The sequence below is a fragment of the Phytophthora parasitica genome (genome assembly GCF_000247585.1).
Source record: "Phytophthora parasitica INRA-310 unplaced genomic scaffold supercont2.10, whole genome shotgun sequence".
Taxonomy (NCBI): Eukaryota; Oomycota; class Peronosporomycetes; order Peronosporales; family Peronosporaceae; genus Phytophthora; species Phytophthora nicotianae.
This window is the reverse complement of record NW_008648996.1, coordinates 1,124,188-1,138,072: the sequence shown is the minus strand read 5'-3', so window position 1 is coordinate 1,138,072 and position 13,885 is coordinate 1,124,188. Positions and strand designations below refer to the sequence as shown.

Genomic DNA, 13,885 nt, shown 5'->3' with positions numbered 1-13,885 from the left:
ATCACCATAACTATGGCTCGACACGGACTATAGCCCTCGTTCTCCAACATAATTGAATGTAAATCAGCCAATTCTAGCATCCGGGTGGACTCACCTCTCATTAGAGCATAGTGGCTCACGAGAAACGCCAAAAGATTCCGTAAGTTCGTTCCTGCCTCACGTGACATCGCCCAGAAGTACCTAGCAATTTGCTGGATTTGTTCTGTTGTCGTATATCCATCTAGTAATGTATCAGCTCCTCGGTCCTCAAAATTCTTTCGTTTGCGCTCGTCTTCTTCAAACTGGGTCAGTTTTAGCAGCGATGTCACTGCAGCGTTACGTGGTGAAGGATAACTATTGATTCCGGCCTGGACTTGTTGTTTCCACAGATCAACCATGGCTGCAACGTAAAGATTAACAGATGCGCGGCCAATCGTCTCCACCCTATCGGCTTGTTTCGTAGCACTTTTCTGGCGCTTACGTCTACCAATAACGCATTCTTCCAGGAAGAGATGTAGTTTTTCACCCGTCACAGTGAAGCGAGTCAAGTTGTTAAATGAGTTACCCTTGTTTGTGCACCACTCGAGAAACTCCTGCTGACGCTTGTCGTAGGAACGGGTTGTATTCTTAGGTCTTAACTCCTTTGCCTTTGCGTACGTCCTCTGTATAGACTCCTGCATCTCCACAGACATCCTTGCATCTGTCGCCATGATCTGTACCTGGATTGCTACGCTATCGCTCTACTTCTCTCGCCTGGAAATGGCCGATAGAGGGCTGGCCGGCTCCAACATTGGCGTTAGCCAATCATAACACAGAAGACCAGACAGACTGATAACTGGTTATTCTACCCTACACACGGATTATAACTTTACTTAATTCGCCTGCTATGCACATGCGTAATCGGTCCCGGTCCGGACCGCGGGAGCGATAATGGAGATTTATTGTCCGGTAAATCCGATTTAAACGGTACGAATCAAGTCTTATCGCTAGAGTAACTATCTCGACAAGTCTACCATGATCAGGAGAAGCTAGAGCAAAACGCGTAAGTCCATGACAAAGTAGAGTTGGGGCTTCCGATGAAAATGAAGAAAATATAAAAAATAAGATCTACGGTGCTAAAAAAAAGCTTCAGCACTTTTCCGTCGAGTCGAAATTACCTTTGGCTATTGTGTAAATATTTTATCCGAGCTCTCATTGGTTAAATTCAATAAAATTCTCATATTTGGTGTGATTGCCCCAAATTGGCTTCTTTCTTCGCATTTCCCGATATCAAACGCCGCCTGGAAGCAGTGAAGCCTCCGCCTTTCCTCGCCGTGTAGCCGTCCCCACGGAGCCCCCCACGCTGCCAGCAGCACTTCACCGTCTTCCTCTCTTTATTTTCCATCTCACAACACCTTTTCCAGTACTTACATCCGTCTAGAAGCCTCACAATAGCCCACCATGAGCGCGCATTCAGCCAACCCACCTCTTTCCCCTCTCTCGGATGACGAGTACCACTACAGCGACGTGGAGGACGATGAATACCAGTATTCGGAGGAGGATGAGGAAGAAATGGCCTCCGTCCAGTCGAACCCAAACGCCAAGAAGCAACACGCTGCGGACTCTCTCTCCCCACTTGGCAGCGGCTCGGCCGCCAAGAAGAAACGTCTGAGTCCCAGCGGACTGGGCCACGCCGGCAGCCACAAGCAGCAAGAGTACCACGTCATCGATGAGGAGGAGCTACTGCAGGAGCAACGCGCGCTCATCAATGAGATCGCGCAGGTACTAGAGATCCCGGCACCTGTGGCCTCTGTGCTGCTGCGCTACTTTGGCTGGAATAAGGAGAAACTATTCGAGGGTTATTATGCAGACCCGGCTACCACCAAGCATGAGGCAGGCGTTGAGTTTGCGGAGAAACCAGCGCCCGTTATCCCCAAGGACACCACGGTACGACATTCAGATGGAGGGAGAGACGACTGGTACTGACTTTTGTGAATGATTAAAGGTGGACTGTAACATTTGCTGCGATGAATACTCGGCTAACGAGGTCTTCGGTATGGGCTGCGGGCATGTGTATTGCCTCAACTGCTGGAAGCCGTACCTGTCTTTGAAGATCCAGGAAGGACCGATCTGCGTGACCACGACGTGCCCCGCGCACGGCTGCAAAGAGGTGATTTGGTGCAGTTTATCACTATTATTGATGGTATTATCGGTACTAATTTCTGTCATGTGTAGGTGGTGAGTGATGTGATCTTTAAGAAGATCGTTGGACCCGAGGACTACCGCAAGTACGCGCGCTATCTGCTGCGGTCGTTCGTGGACATTAATAAGGGAGTCAAGTGGTGTCCATCCCCTGGCTGCAGCAAGGCTATCACCAGTGCTGGTGGACTCTCGTCTGTGACGTGCACATGTGGATGCGTCTTCTGCCTGCGCTGCGGTGAAGAGGCCCATGCGCCTGTTACGTGTGAACAACTCTCAGCCTGGCAAGAGAAATGCCGCAACGAGTCCGAGACGGCCAACTGGATCCTGGCCAACACGAAGAAGTGCCCCAAGTGCTCTGTCCGTATCGAGAAGAACCAGGGCTGCAACCACATGACGTGTCGAAGTTGTAACTACGAGTTCTGCTGGATTTGTATGGAAGGATGGGACAAGCACGGATCTGGCACTGGCGGCTACTACAAATGCAACCGATATGACGCGGACTCGCAGGCAGCCGACACGGATGCGGCGCGAGCGAAGGCAGAGCTTGACAGATACCTCCACTACTACCAGCGATTCGCCAACCACTCAGAAGCAGGCAAGTTTGCTCAGCGGATGCGTGAAGGCACGGAGAACCGCATGATTGAACTGCAGGCGAGTCACGGGGATTCGTCGTGGATTGACGTGCAGTTCCTAAACGCAGCGACAGAACAGCTGATCGAGTGTCGGCGAGTGCTCAAGTATACGTACGTCTTTGGGTACTACTTGCCAAATGGGAAGGAGAAGAACTTGTTCGAGTACCTACAGGAGAATCTGGAGAAGAACGCGGAGCATTTGACTGGACTGTCGGAGATGCCGCTAGACAAGATGAACCGCTCGGAAATCATCAACTATACGCGTGTGACAGAGACGTTCCTGCGCAACCTGCTCACAGGTGTCGAGGACGGTCTGACGTCTAATGCTCCGCTGGTGTAGGCTCTTTCCAAAGCTGCAATGCTGGGTTTTCTAGCTTCTCGGTATGCATGCATCATGCACGTACTTGCTTTTGTGTCGCGGTTTTTTATTTGCTCTGATGTTAGGTAGGCTGGGCGGTGTATGTTGCTCAGGAGAGAGCCCCTGGACGTAAACGTCGGCAAGAGGCCGTTTACAGGTAGTGGTGCTCCCTGCAGCGACGTACAGCGCTAAGGAAGGATGAAATAATGAAGTATGGAGGATGCCTGGATTTGCATACTTATATTTTGGAGAAAATCGTCGTAATGAACTGAGCCCCACGAGAAATACGCCGCATGCAGAGAACAAGAACCCATCTCGAAAAAAATCAATCGTCGTCATCGCCACGTAGTGTCCGAGCGGCTGAGCGAATGGACTTGCGCGCCACCGGTTCCTTGACACCCACGAAATTTAAATCCTCCATTTCAATGCCAGTCTGAAGAAAGCAAAGAAAATTAATAAGAATAAAAGAAATCCAGATTAAAAAAACACTCACCTCGCGAATAAAATCGAGCGAATCGAATCCCTTCGCCTTGAGCATGGGTGCGTATCTCTGGTAGCCGATCTGCTTGAGCCACTGGTACACTTCGTCAGCTCGGTCCTCCTCTGTTTCTGGCAGTTCGGGTGGCTCCTCAAACTTGGTAACACTACTCCGACGCCTTGTTTTCCTCGAGGCTGTGGCAACTGAGTTCGATTTGGGCCTTCGCTCGTGCAGCTTGGACGACGTCTGACACTGAGAATGTGACTCCTTCTTCACCTTGTTGCGACTGGGGCGACTTGCGTTACTGCTACTTGCGCTCGTGCCGGTGGTGCTGTTGTTTGGCAGGTCGTTCTCACGTGCGTACAGCTCGTTAGCATAGTCGATTCCCTGGTTGATGAGCTCCATCCACAGATCAAGATCACGCTTGGATACGGCCTGGAGCTCGCGTTTGATCTTCCAGTTATTGTCAATCACGTTGAATCGCAGTTCAGGCATCTCCATTGTCTTCCAGATGCGGCACTCACGCAGTGACAGCGACGAAATGGGAGGCAACGTGCAGCGCCATTCCGCATTTTGTTGCTGATGCTGTCGCCAACCTGGAGGAACGTCTGTGTAGTGGAGCTGGTCGTGGTCAACGATGAACCACTTCTCGACCCATGAACGTTTTCCACGACGGCCACGCTTGAGAATCACTCCTTCGTGGTACGGAGCAGGCGACGCTGGCTGAGCAAGTGCGTCACTATCGACACTCTCCTCGTCCAAGAAGGGGTCGTCCACGACTTGCGAGCGCACATCACGTTCTTCTTCGTCCGACTCCATTCCCATCGTGTTGTGTCGACCATTTGCCTGCAAGTTGTAGCTATTATCTTCCTCTTCTTCATCATCATCATCGTCATCGTCATCATCTTCATCCTCCTCGTCATTCTCGCCATAGTAAGCGTCTTCGTCCGCTTCAATCTGTGGCTCCCGTTCATTAGGTGTGAACGGAACCAGCTCCACATTGTCGCTCTGCGAGCTGGCAGTGTGTTTTAGAACATCTTCTAGCGTCTGTACAATGGTCTTGATGTCTGGACGTTCATTGGGCTCGAATGACACGCATTTCTCCGCGAGAGTTGCGAGAGTTGGCGGACAGGAAGCCGGCAGAGCGTCACGGAACTCTGGCAGGAGCACTTGGAACTTGTATTGCGGCAGACGCATCAAGAACCCGTCCGAGTTGGCCACACGACAGCACAGCATCTCCATCAGCACCACTCCGAAGCTGAAAATGTCCACACTATGGTCGTAGTCTTCGTCCAGGAACATCTCCGGCGCCATGTAGGCGTCTGTACCGCAGTACGACTTACGCCGCTGCTTGCTCGCATCGAACTCTGCCGCTCCATGAGCCATAGCCACAACAGGCTTGATCTCAACTGCGAAGCCAAAGTCGCAGAGCTTGGCACGATGCTGACTGTCCAGTAAGATGTTGGAGGACTTGATGTCACGATGCACAATGTGTCTCTGCTGTAAGAACTCGATACCCTCAGCAGCATCCAACGCGATGCGCACCACGCGGTGCCAGCCAATGTGAGGCTTCTTCTCACTGCGAATGGCCTTGAGCAGCAGATCCACGTCGCCGTTGTTGAGGTACTCGCTGAGGATCCAGACCTGCTTGGCACGGGCGTTGTCAGCAGCTCCTGCGAACTGCAGCAGTCTCGGATGACGCAGCAGACGTAGCACTTGCACTTCGCGCAGTACGAAGGCTGGGATGTTGCCCTCTGCGTCTTTAGGCTGGCACTTGACTGCGACGTGTTGGCCTCGGTAGTCGCCGGCGTAGACAACAGAGAAAGCTCCTTTGCCGATCTCTTTGCCGATCTTGACGGCTGTGGGCTCCACTTCGAAGAGCATCTGAGTGTCAACGCCCTCCTGTTCCGGCCACTCTGGCTGCTGCTTCTCCGGCTGCTCTGGTTCTTGTTCTTGCTGCTCATACTGCACGTGCACCACCTCCTTGGCGCGCGGAGACTGCTGCGCCTCCAGCTGCGACGTGAAGGCCGCCAGTGGCGACTTGTGTGCCAGTGGGCGGCGCTGCGCGTACTCTCCGGCCAGAAGCACCTGATGCTGGTTGCCAGACATGTTATCGCTCTGCTGATGCTGCTCAGTCGAAGGGAGAGCACGGCGGCGGTCTGTCACTGCGCACGTCTCATTCACGCAGAAAGTTGCGGCCAGGCAGCGGGTCAGCATGGCGCTGTTGTTGTACTTGCTCCTCGACGCTTTTAGCTCCAGGATAGCTGCGTAACGGCCCTCCAAATCCGGTCGCCGAGTTCTGGTGTCACTTTTGCCAGCCTCTCCCAGGCAACAACTGATTTCCGAGCGGGGCAGATGTCATTGAACCCTCGAAAGTCTATACCCGACGGCATTTCACGAATATTTATATTAATTATGCACGAATAACACTAAAACGTTGGTTTAAGAAATAAAAAGTTGGGCCGATAATTATGCTACCGAGGCTATTAGCTTCGATTCGAGATCAGCACGCGCAATGCGGGCATGTACTCGGCAATGATGGCGGAAACGTTGAAGGTCACGTGGTTGAGCATCTGCAGGTTGGCTTCGGTCATGACGCGAAATTCGTCGAAGCTGATGAAGCCGTCCTTGTCCAGGTCTACGTCCTCCATCGTCTTGGCCACGATCGTAGTGAGGCACTCGGAGGGGATATTGATGTTGTTCTCCTGAATGCATGCCTCGAGCATGCTTAGCAGCTCTTGTGGCGACAACTTCCCGTCGCGATCGAAGTCTAGAATGTCAAAGGAAACTGCACCACCAGAACGATCATAGTGAGGGTTGCGTTCGTTTGGATAACAAACAAGCGTGGGAGACGTACACTTAATCTTCTCGGCCGTACCGCCTTTGGATGACAGGACGGACACGCTTTGCAGAAATTCGTCGAAGCTGATAAAGTCGTCGTCGTTGGTGTCGAAGAGCTGGAAGATGCGGTCCACGTACAGCGACTCCTTGACAGTGAAGCCTAGCGCCGTCTGGAACTCGCTGCGGTCGATCAGTCCGTCGTCTCTCGTCGCCGAGCTGATGAGGTCGTAGTGTACGTTCAGAGCCACCACCTCCTCTGGCGTGAAGTTGGTGCTGCTCGCCAACGCAGCCACTTGGTCGTCCCTGAGCCTGCATGTCAATGGCGCTCCATCTCCTGCTGTGTCAGTTGAACCCAAACTTTCCCTTGCAGTCGATGCCGCCGCGCCCATGGCTGTAATGAGCAACAACTATGAATATCGTTTCGCGTCGTTTCATGGTCAGCCACACAAAATGCACACAATTTTCGATAAGAGCAGAGTATAACTCTTTGTCGCCTTCTGATTGGGTGAGTTAAGTAAGATTTAATAGCCTTTGTAATTGTAAGCCAGGCATTGCTAGCCACACCTTATCGAGCCCCAAAGACTTCATGATGGCCATGCGTGTGCTGACCAAGCGCCTGCCTGTGCGGCGCATGCAGACCTCGGCGCTGCGTGCACTGTCCACGGAGGTTCCTCCCGTCGCTACTGCCACCGACGCCACGGCCGCTTCGGAGACGCCAGAGATTGTGGAGATCTCGGAGGAGGAATTGGGCAACCTTGCCGGAGTGCCGATCTCGCAGGTAACACGTGAATACAGCGGCCAATCGAGCTTTTAAAGGCTAATTTTTGCTACGACATGTCGTGCTTGCTACTGCTATCAGGCTACGGAGGCCCACCGCCTCAAGTTTTTCGCGTTCGCCAAGGAACAGCAGGATCAGCTCTTCCCCGAGGGTGTTGGCCGCCGCATGGATGACACTTTTGACCTCGTTGGCCACCGCCACATCATGCTGCGTGATACAACGCTGCAAATTATCTCGGCCATGAAAGGTGCGCTGAATATAAGCTGTAGTTTCTGTATCATCGACTAATTAGCTACTGTCTTCATGTTTTCAGACTGGGAGACCGCCAAGAACGACTCAATCGGCGCTTACCTGATCGATGGCGAACGCGGCACCGGCAAGAGCTTTGCGCTGCACCAGATCGTGCAGTATGCTCGTGAGAGCAACTGGGTGGTGCTCTACATTCCCAACCCGCGCTCGTGGACCAACGAGGCTCCGTATGTGATGCAGTCGCCCTACCAGGAGGGTAAATTCGACATCGATGTGTACGGTGTGGATCTACTGCAGAAGTTCCTGCACTGCCATGGTGAACAGCTCAAGTCCATCCCGTTGCGCGGCAAATACGCCGACCGCTACTACCCTACCGACAAGTACGAGTCCAAGCCTAAGAACGCTGCGGACTACAAGGACGCCGCCCTGACTCTGCGTGATGTGGTTGTCGGTGGTGTGCGTGACGAGGAACTGGCATGCCAGGCTGTGTGCGACCTGAAGGAGGAGTTGGCCCAGACCACAGAATTCCCCGTGCTGATTGCCATTGACGACTACAACACTTGGTTCCAGCCGACTGTCTTTGGTTACGAGGGCAAGGATGTGGCGGCCGATGACATTTCGGTGATCGCTGCACTGAAGGACATTGGCGCTAAGGGCTACAACGAGTCGCGCAAGCTCAAGAACGGTCTGTTCGTCGCTGCTGCGACGGAGAACTTCCCCACAAAGGTGCACTTCAAGCAGCAGGTGGACTACCGCAAGATCCGCGCCACCATGCGCACGTACACGCCCGAGGAGCTGTCCACTGTCGTCTCCTACTACAACCAAGTCAGCTTCCTGCACGGTGCGTCCCTCTTGTTACAGTTCTGTTGTGAAAGGTGTATGTTGACGTTCTCGTTTTGGCTGCCGCAGACAAGCCCACGGACTCGCAGATGGCGTACTTCAGGCTCATGACCAAGTCGCTCCCTCTCCACGTGTTCGACCGCGCGTCGTTCTCTTAGATTATGATGGTCCGTCTAGGGACCTATCTTAGCAGCAATGCATCACAGGGAGATGTTAGAAGAGCATGACGATGTTACCCAATGTTACGCATGTTACACTTTCAAGTGTTGTGTACAAAACATAAATTTGTGTTTATCACGTAATTGAGGAAGCATAATGAACGCAAGTCAAAGCCATTTCCGCCATCTAAAAGCGTCCTCTTGGAGATCAGCGTGATGGAGTCGACGGCCGGGGCTTCCGCTGCGCCGCGTGTGACGCTAACGCCCGCGGATGTGAAAAAGCTGATGGATGCAGCTCTGCGTATGCAGCGCGCAGGCCAGAAGAGCCACCCAAAGTACCAGCAGATCGTGACGATACTGCGGCAGTATCAGCAGCAACATCGCGCGCGCCAGCAGCAGATGCAGACTCAGATGCAGCCTCCAGCTCAATCTCAGGCGCCTCCCCAGTCGTTGGACGTGGCTGCTAACCCTTTCATGCAGCAGAAGACAACTCTCTTCTCGGACAGGCAGCTCGAGTACCTGCACAACCAGATCCGCGCCTACAAGGCTCTGTGTCACTCGATGGACACGGCCATTGCACAGGCCAAACAGCTCAGTGCGGCAGGCCTCAGTATGCAGCCAATGGACCCCACCAACGCGATGATGGGGGCCACTCAACAGCCTCCACCCTCTGTTGTGGACCCTCCAGTGCTGGAACTCATGACCCCCAAGTGGACAAGAGCCGCTCGCAATTTGCTGTACGTTGGCCCGAATTATCTGGACGGAGACCTCATTGGAATCGAGAACAAGGGCAACTTGGCGTTCGGTCCCTTCAATATCTGCACGCCTTGGCTCGGGACAAACGACGTGGGGTTAAAGATGCGGTACATGCACACGCTGCAGCAGTTCTTGGCTTCCAGTTTGGAGAAACTGGAGAGTCACACGGGAGATCTGGACGAGAATGAGCAACGCACGCTGAGAGATCTGCGTTGTGTGTTGCTACAGCAGAAACTGCGACGTCATGTGGCCAAGGCGCACACAACCCGACTAGCTCTACTGGGAGAGCCTTCAGCAGTCGACCGCAAGTCGTTCCGACGTCGTCGTCCAGTCTCACGTGTGGAACTGCAGAGTGACGAGCGGGAGAAGCGCAAAAAGTCCGTGGCGATGGAGAAGAAGCGACGTGCAGACCATCAAATGTACCTCAAGGCTGTTCTCAACCACTCGCGCGAGTTCTTCGCATACCACAAGAACGTCAAGGCGCAGGTGAGCAAGTCTGCGAAGGCTGTTAAAGCCTTGATCGACCAACGAGCCTCCAAGGCCGAACGTGAGGAAGATCGTCAGGAGAAGCTTCGTCTCAAGGCTCTGAAGGCGAATGACATGGAGGCTTATGGTAAACTGGTGGCAGAAGCCAAGAACGAGCGTCTAACGTACCTGCTGAGCCAGACGAACAGCTATCTGGATAGCATTCGAAAGTTGGTGCGCCAACACAAGCAGAAGCACCACCTTGTGGACGAGTACACTGCGCATTACGACGCCCATCATGGTGGCAGTAAGGATACGAATGCTGACGACGTGGATGATGATCTCAACTACTTGGAGATCGCGTCGAAAGGAGAATTACCACGACAGCCTCTCATGTTGGTTGGTGGCGATCTGAAGGAGTATCAGCTGCGAGGCTTACAGTGGATGGTGTCGCTCTATGACAACCACCTCAATGGTATCTTGGCTGACGAAATGGGTCTAGGTAAGACGATCCAGTCTATTTCGCTGCTCACTTACGTGACGGAGGTCAAGCATAACCACGGTCCATTCCTAGTGGTGGTGCCGCTGTCTACTTTGTCGAATTGGGTGAACGAGTTCAAGAAGTGGGCACCTGATCTCGTGCTTGTGGTGTATAAGGGTCCTCCACAGGTACGCAAGGAGCTTCACAAGCAGGAAATGGCGTCGTGCCAATTCAATGTGCTTCTGACAACATACGAGTACATCATGAAGGACAAGCACGTGCTGCGTAAGTACGACTGGCAGTACATTATTGTGGATGAAGGTCACCGCATGAAGAATGCGCAGAGTAAGTTTGCCATGACGCTGGGCAGTATGTACACTTCGCGCAACCGACTGCTGTTGACTGGTACGCCGCTGCAGAATAGTCTGCCTGAGCTGTGGGCGCTTCTGAACTTCTTGCTGCCGACTATTTTCGAGTCTGTGGACACGTTCGAGCAGTGGTTTAGCAAACCTTTTGCCCAATTCTCGGGTAATGGTGACTCGAACGAGTTATCTGACGAAGAGCGAATGTTGATTATCAACCGACTGCATCAGGTGCTACGCCCGTTCTTACTGCGACGTGTGAAGGCTTCTGTGCTTGATCAGCTCCCTGACAAGGTGGAGAAGGTGCTGAAATGCGAACTCTCGGGATGGCAGAAGATCATGTACCGCCGTATCCAGGAAGGAGGAGCGCTTCTCATGGAGACGACAGATGGCAGTGGCAAGAAGAAGGGAAAGGCCAAGTATACGTCCAAAGGCTTGTCGAACGTGTTGATGCAGTTGCGTAAAGTATGCAACCACCCGTACCTCTTCCAGACCAATGGGTACCAGATTGATTTCGATATCGTACGGTCCTCGGGTAAGTTCGAGCTACTCGACCGTATGCTGCCGAAGCTGAAAGCTGCAGGCCATCGCGTGCTGATGTTCAGTCAAATGACGCAGCTGATGCACGTTTTGGAGGACTATTTCAACTACCGCGGGTTCCGGTACCTCCGTCTGGATGGCTCAACAAGTGCAGACGAGCGTGAACAGCGAATGTTCATGTTCAACGCCCCGGACTCGCCGTTCTTCATCTTCCTTTTGAGTACACGCGCTGGTGGTCTCGGATTGAACCTCGCGACGGCTGATACTGTCATTATCTTCGACAGTGACTGGAATCCTGCCATGGATGCGCAGGCTCAGGATCGAGCGCATCGCATTGGGCAGAAGAATGAGGTGCGCGTCTTCCGACTTGTGACCAATAGCCCCGTGGAAGAGAAGATCCTCTCGCGTGCTACAGACAAGATGAACATGAACAACCTGGTCGTGGAGGCCGGTAAATTCAACAACAAGTCGAAGGAGGCAGAGCGGCGTGCAATGCTGGAAAGTCTTATCAAGATGGAACAGGAGGAGGCTGCACATGCTGCTCATGGGGACGATGAGTCGTCAAATGTCCTACTGGACGACGAGATCAACGAGATGATGGCGTTAACAGACGAGGAACTTGCCTTGTATCATCGCCTGGACGCTGAGCGTATTGCCCGTGAAACGAAGGAATGGGAAGACTATTGCAAGCAGTACAACGTCCCCTACTCTCCCCGCTCTCGACTGATGGCTGAGAAGGATGCTCCAGCCTGGCTACGCGAAGCCAACGATGTCATGGAGCACGACATCGCCACGGGGAAACACGACAAGGACGCTTGGAACTTCGATATGGAGACAGTCGCTGGCAAACCTCGCAAGCGCAAGGAAATGTCGTATCGCGACCAGTTCACGGATGCAGAGTTTGTCAAAATGTGCGAGGACGGTATCGACGAAAACGAGATGAAGGCGGCAGTGAAGAGTCCAAAGGAATCCAAGCCAAGCAAGCGGAAACGAGACGAGGACGAAGAATTCGTGGATCCTAACGCCATCGATGTCGATGACAATCCCAACGATGATGATGCTGGGAGGCGTGAACGCAAGATGCTTTGCTACTACTACAAGAAGGTTTATGACGCCGTTATCAAGCTCAAGGACCCTACTGGACGTCTTCGCTCGGAATTGTACATGGAGAAGCCATCAGCAGTGGACTACCCGGACTACTACACGATCGTGAAAGAGCCAATGGACTTGGCGACCATCAAGGCGCGTCTGGACATGTACTACTACGCCTCCCACGACCAGTTTGAAGCGGATTTCAACCTCATGGTGGGCAACGCGCAGTTGTACAATCATCCGGAGTCGCTGGTGGTGTTTGATGCACTGGAAATCGACAAGTGCGTCAAGACGAAGATGAAGCCTCTGCATCTCAAGACAATGGAGCAGATCGCAGCAGCCTACGAGAAGGCCAAGAAGGATCACAAGCGCCGCTCCAAGAACCGCAAAGACAAGAAGAGACGTCACCACTAAGTGAACAAACAAGTCCGCGTCAAACTGCATCACTCCAGCTCTGTAGTACAAAATCTATCGACTTTTTGTGTGTCTCGTTAGTGTTCGAAATGCTCTTCTCGACTTACGTAAAGTAGCCGGCGTCGATGGCGTCCGAGCTCGTGCCCTTGCTGTCCAGCACGCCAATGTTCCTCGAAGACGGCGCCTCCTTGAAGGTTTTGTACGTGCGCTGTCGTAGCGAATACATCACAAGTGTTAGCTCCACATGAAGCACTCAGCATTGGGTTTCCAATCTTACGTCAAGGTGGTCGTCTACGGCCATGACAGCAGCGAGGTTTCCAAAGCGATGGCAGTAGTTCGGCGCACTCCAGACCGTGGAGAACGTGTCTCGGAACAGTACTTGATACCCTTCCATACACAGCTGATGTGCTCTCGCCATGTGTGCCAGCTTGTTCATGTGCAGAAACTTGTCCACCACGTCCTCTCCAAAGATGTACCCCGCTCCTCTCGGCGACTACAGTAAGCCAGCACAACAATTTAGTCACGTGCCTCCATTGCCTACTGCTTCCTCCCTTACCATGTGAAAGCCCAGAGTCTTGGAGTCCGGGTCCGACCACACAATATCAGCAAAGATTCCGTCCGGAGGGATCTCCTGGAAGCGGTCGAGCATTCGTAGCTGGTCCAAATGGTGCAGTGCCGGACTAAGGCCGCCGTGTAGACAGAGCAAACTATTATCGATGAGCGCCCCCAGTGGTAGAAAGTCAAAGAGCTCCATGAAGGCCTTGTAGATCCGCGCGTCGCCGTCGTATTTCTTCATGCACTCGATCTGGAAGCCATAGACCTGGGTCGTCTGGCGAGATTCGTGATTTCCACGCAGCAGCGTCACGCGGTCCGGGTAGCTGGCCTTGAGTACACACAGCATCGAGATGGTCTCTACGCTCATGGCGCCGCGGTCTACAAAGTCGCCCAGAAAGATGTAGCTCGTGTCGGGAGCCTGGCCCGCCAACTTGAAGAGTTCCAACAGATCGTGGAATTGTCCGTGGATGTCGCCACACACCGCCACGGGGGACGCGACGTGCACCACATTGTCATCCTCTACAAGTAGATCCTTCACTCGCTCGCATAGCGCCAATACGGCGTTAACTTCTAAGTGCTCGCCGCGCTGCAGCCTCTCCAAGTGTCGCCCATAGTGCGTCGCCATTATCGACGACGACAATTTGTCGAGGGTACAATTGGAGTAACATTTCTCCTTGTGACTCGGGTTTTGTAAGACAAGATACAAATGATAAGTCAAATGGTCAA

General features: G+C 53.1%; 6 protein-coding genes across 6 annotated transcripts; 3 read left to right on the top strand and 3 right to left on the bottom strand.

The window, feature by feature from the left end:
* The first annotated feature begins 1,208 nt into the window (after positions 1-1,208).
* On the top strand, positions 1,209-3,645 carry PPTG_06882 (hypothetical protein). The gene is made up of 3 exons (XM_008900930.1): positions 1,209-1,905; positions 1,964-2,128; positions 2,194-3,645. Exons 1-3 carry the CDS (start codon positions 1,420-1,422, stop codon positions 3,130-3,132), a joined length of 1,590 nt encoding a protein of 529 aa, XP_008899178.1. The 5' UTR covers positions 1,209-1,419; the 3' UTR covers positions 3,133-3,645.
* On the bottom strand, positions 3,177-5,973 carry PPTG_06881 (TKL/LISK/LISK-DD1 protein kinase). The gene is made up of 2 exons (XM_008900929.1): positions 3,644-5,973; positions 3,177-3,583 (listed from the first exon to the last, which is right to left on the bottom strand). The coding sequence occupies exons 1-2, from the start codon at positions 5,843-5,845 to the stop codon at positions 3,476-3,478; spliced, it is 2,310 nt and encodes a 769-aa protein (XP_008899177.1). The 5' UTR covers positions 5,846-5,973; the 3' UTR covers positions 3,177-3,475.
* A 43-nt stretch (positions 5,974-6,016) lies between these two features.
* PPTG_06880 (hypothetical protein) lies at positions 6,017-6,881 on the bottom strand. The gene is made up of 2 exons (XM_008900928.1): positions 6,486-6,881; positions 6,017-6,416 (listed from the first exon to the last, which is right to left on the bottom strand). The coding sequence occupies exons 1-2, from the start codon at positions 6,856-6,858 to the stop codon at positions 6,115-6,117; spliced, it is 675 nt and encodes a 224-aa protein (XP_008899176.1). The 5' UTR covers positions 6,859-6,881; the 3' UTR covers positions 6,017-6,114.
* Positions 6,882-7,015: 134 nt separating this feature from the next.
* Positions 7,016-8,643, top strand: PPTG_06879 (hypothetical protein). The gene is made up of 4 exons (XM_008900927.1): positions 7,016-7,247; positions 7,329-7,494; positions 7,561-8,337; positions 8,406-8,643. Exons 1-4 carry the CDS (start codon positions 7,056-7,058, stop codon positions 8,492-8,494), a joined length of 1,224 nt encoding a protein of 407 aa, XP_008899175.1. The 5' UTR covers positions 7,016-7,055; the 3' UTR covers positions 8,495-8,643.
* A 31-nt stretch (positions 8,644-8,674) lies between these two features.
* On the top strand, positions 8,675-12,789 carry PPTG_06878 (hypothetical protein). The gene has a single exon (XM_008900926.1). It carries the CDS (start codon positions 8,711-8,713, stop codon positions 12,602-12,604), a length of 3,894 nt encoding a protein of 1,297 aa, XP_008899174.1. The 5' UTR covers positions 8,675-8,710; the 3' UTR covers positions 12,605-12,789.
* PPTG_06877 (hypothetical protein) lies at positions 12,183-13,826 on the bottom strand. The gene is made up of 3 exons (XM_008900925.1): positions 13,161-13,826; positions 12,882-13,097; positions 12,183-12,812 (listed from the first exon to the last, which is right to left on the bottom strand). Exons 1-3 carry the CDS (start codon positions 13,782-13,784, stop codon positions 12,708-12,710), a joined length of 945 nt encoding a protein of 314 aa, XP_008899173.1. The 5' UTR covers positions 13,785-13,826; the 3' UTR covers positions 12,183-12,707.
* Between the last annotated feature and the right edge of the window lie 59 nt (positions 13,827-13,885).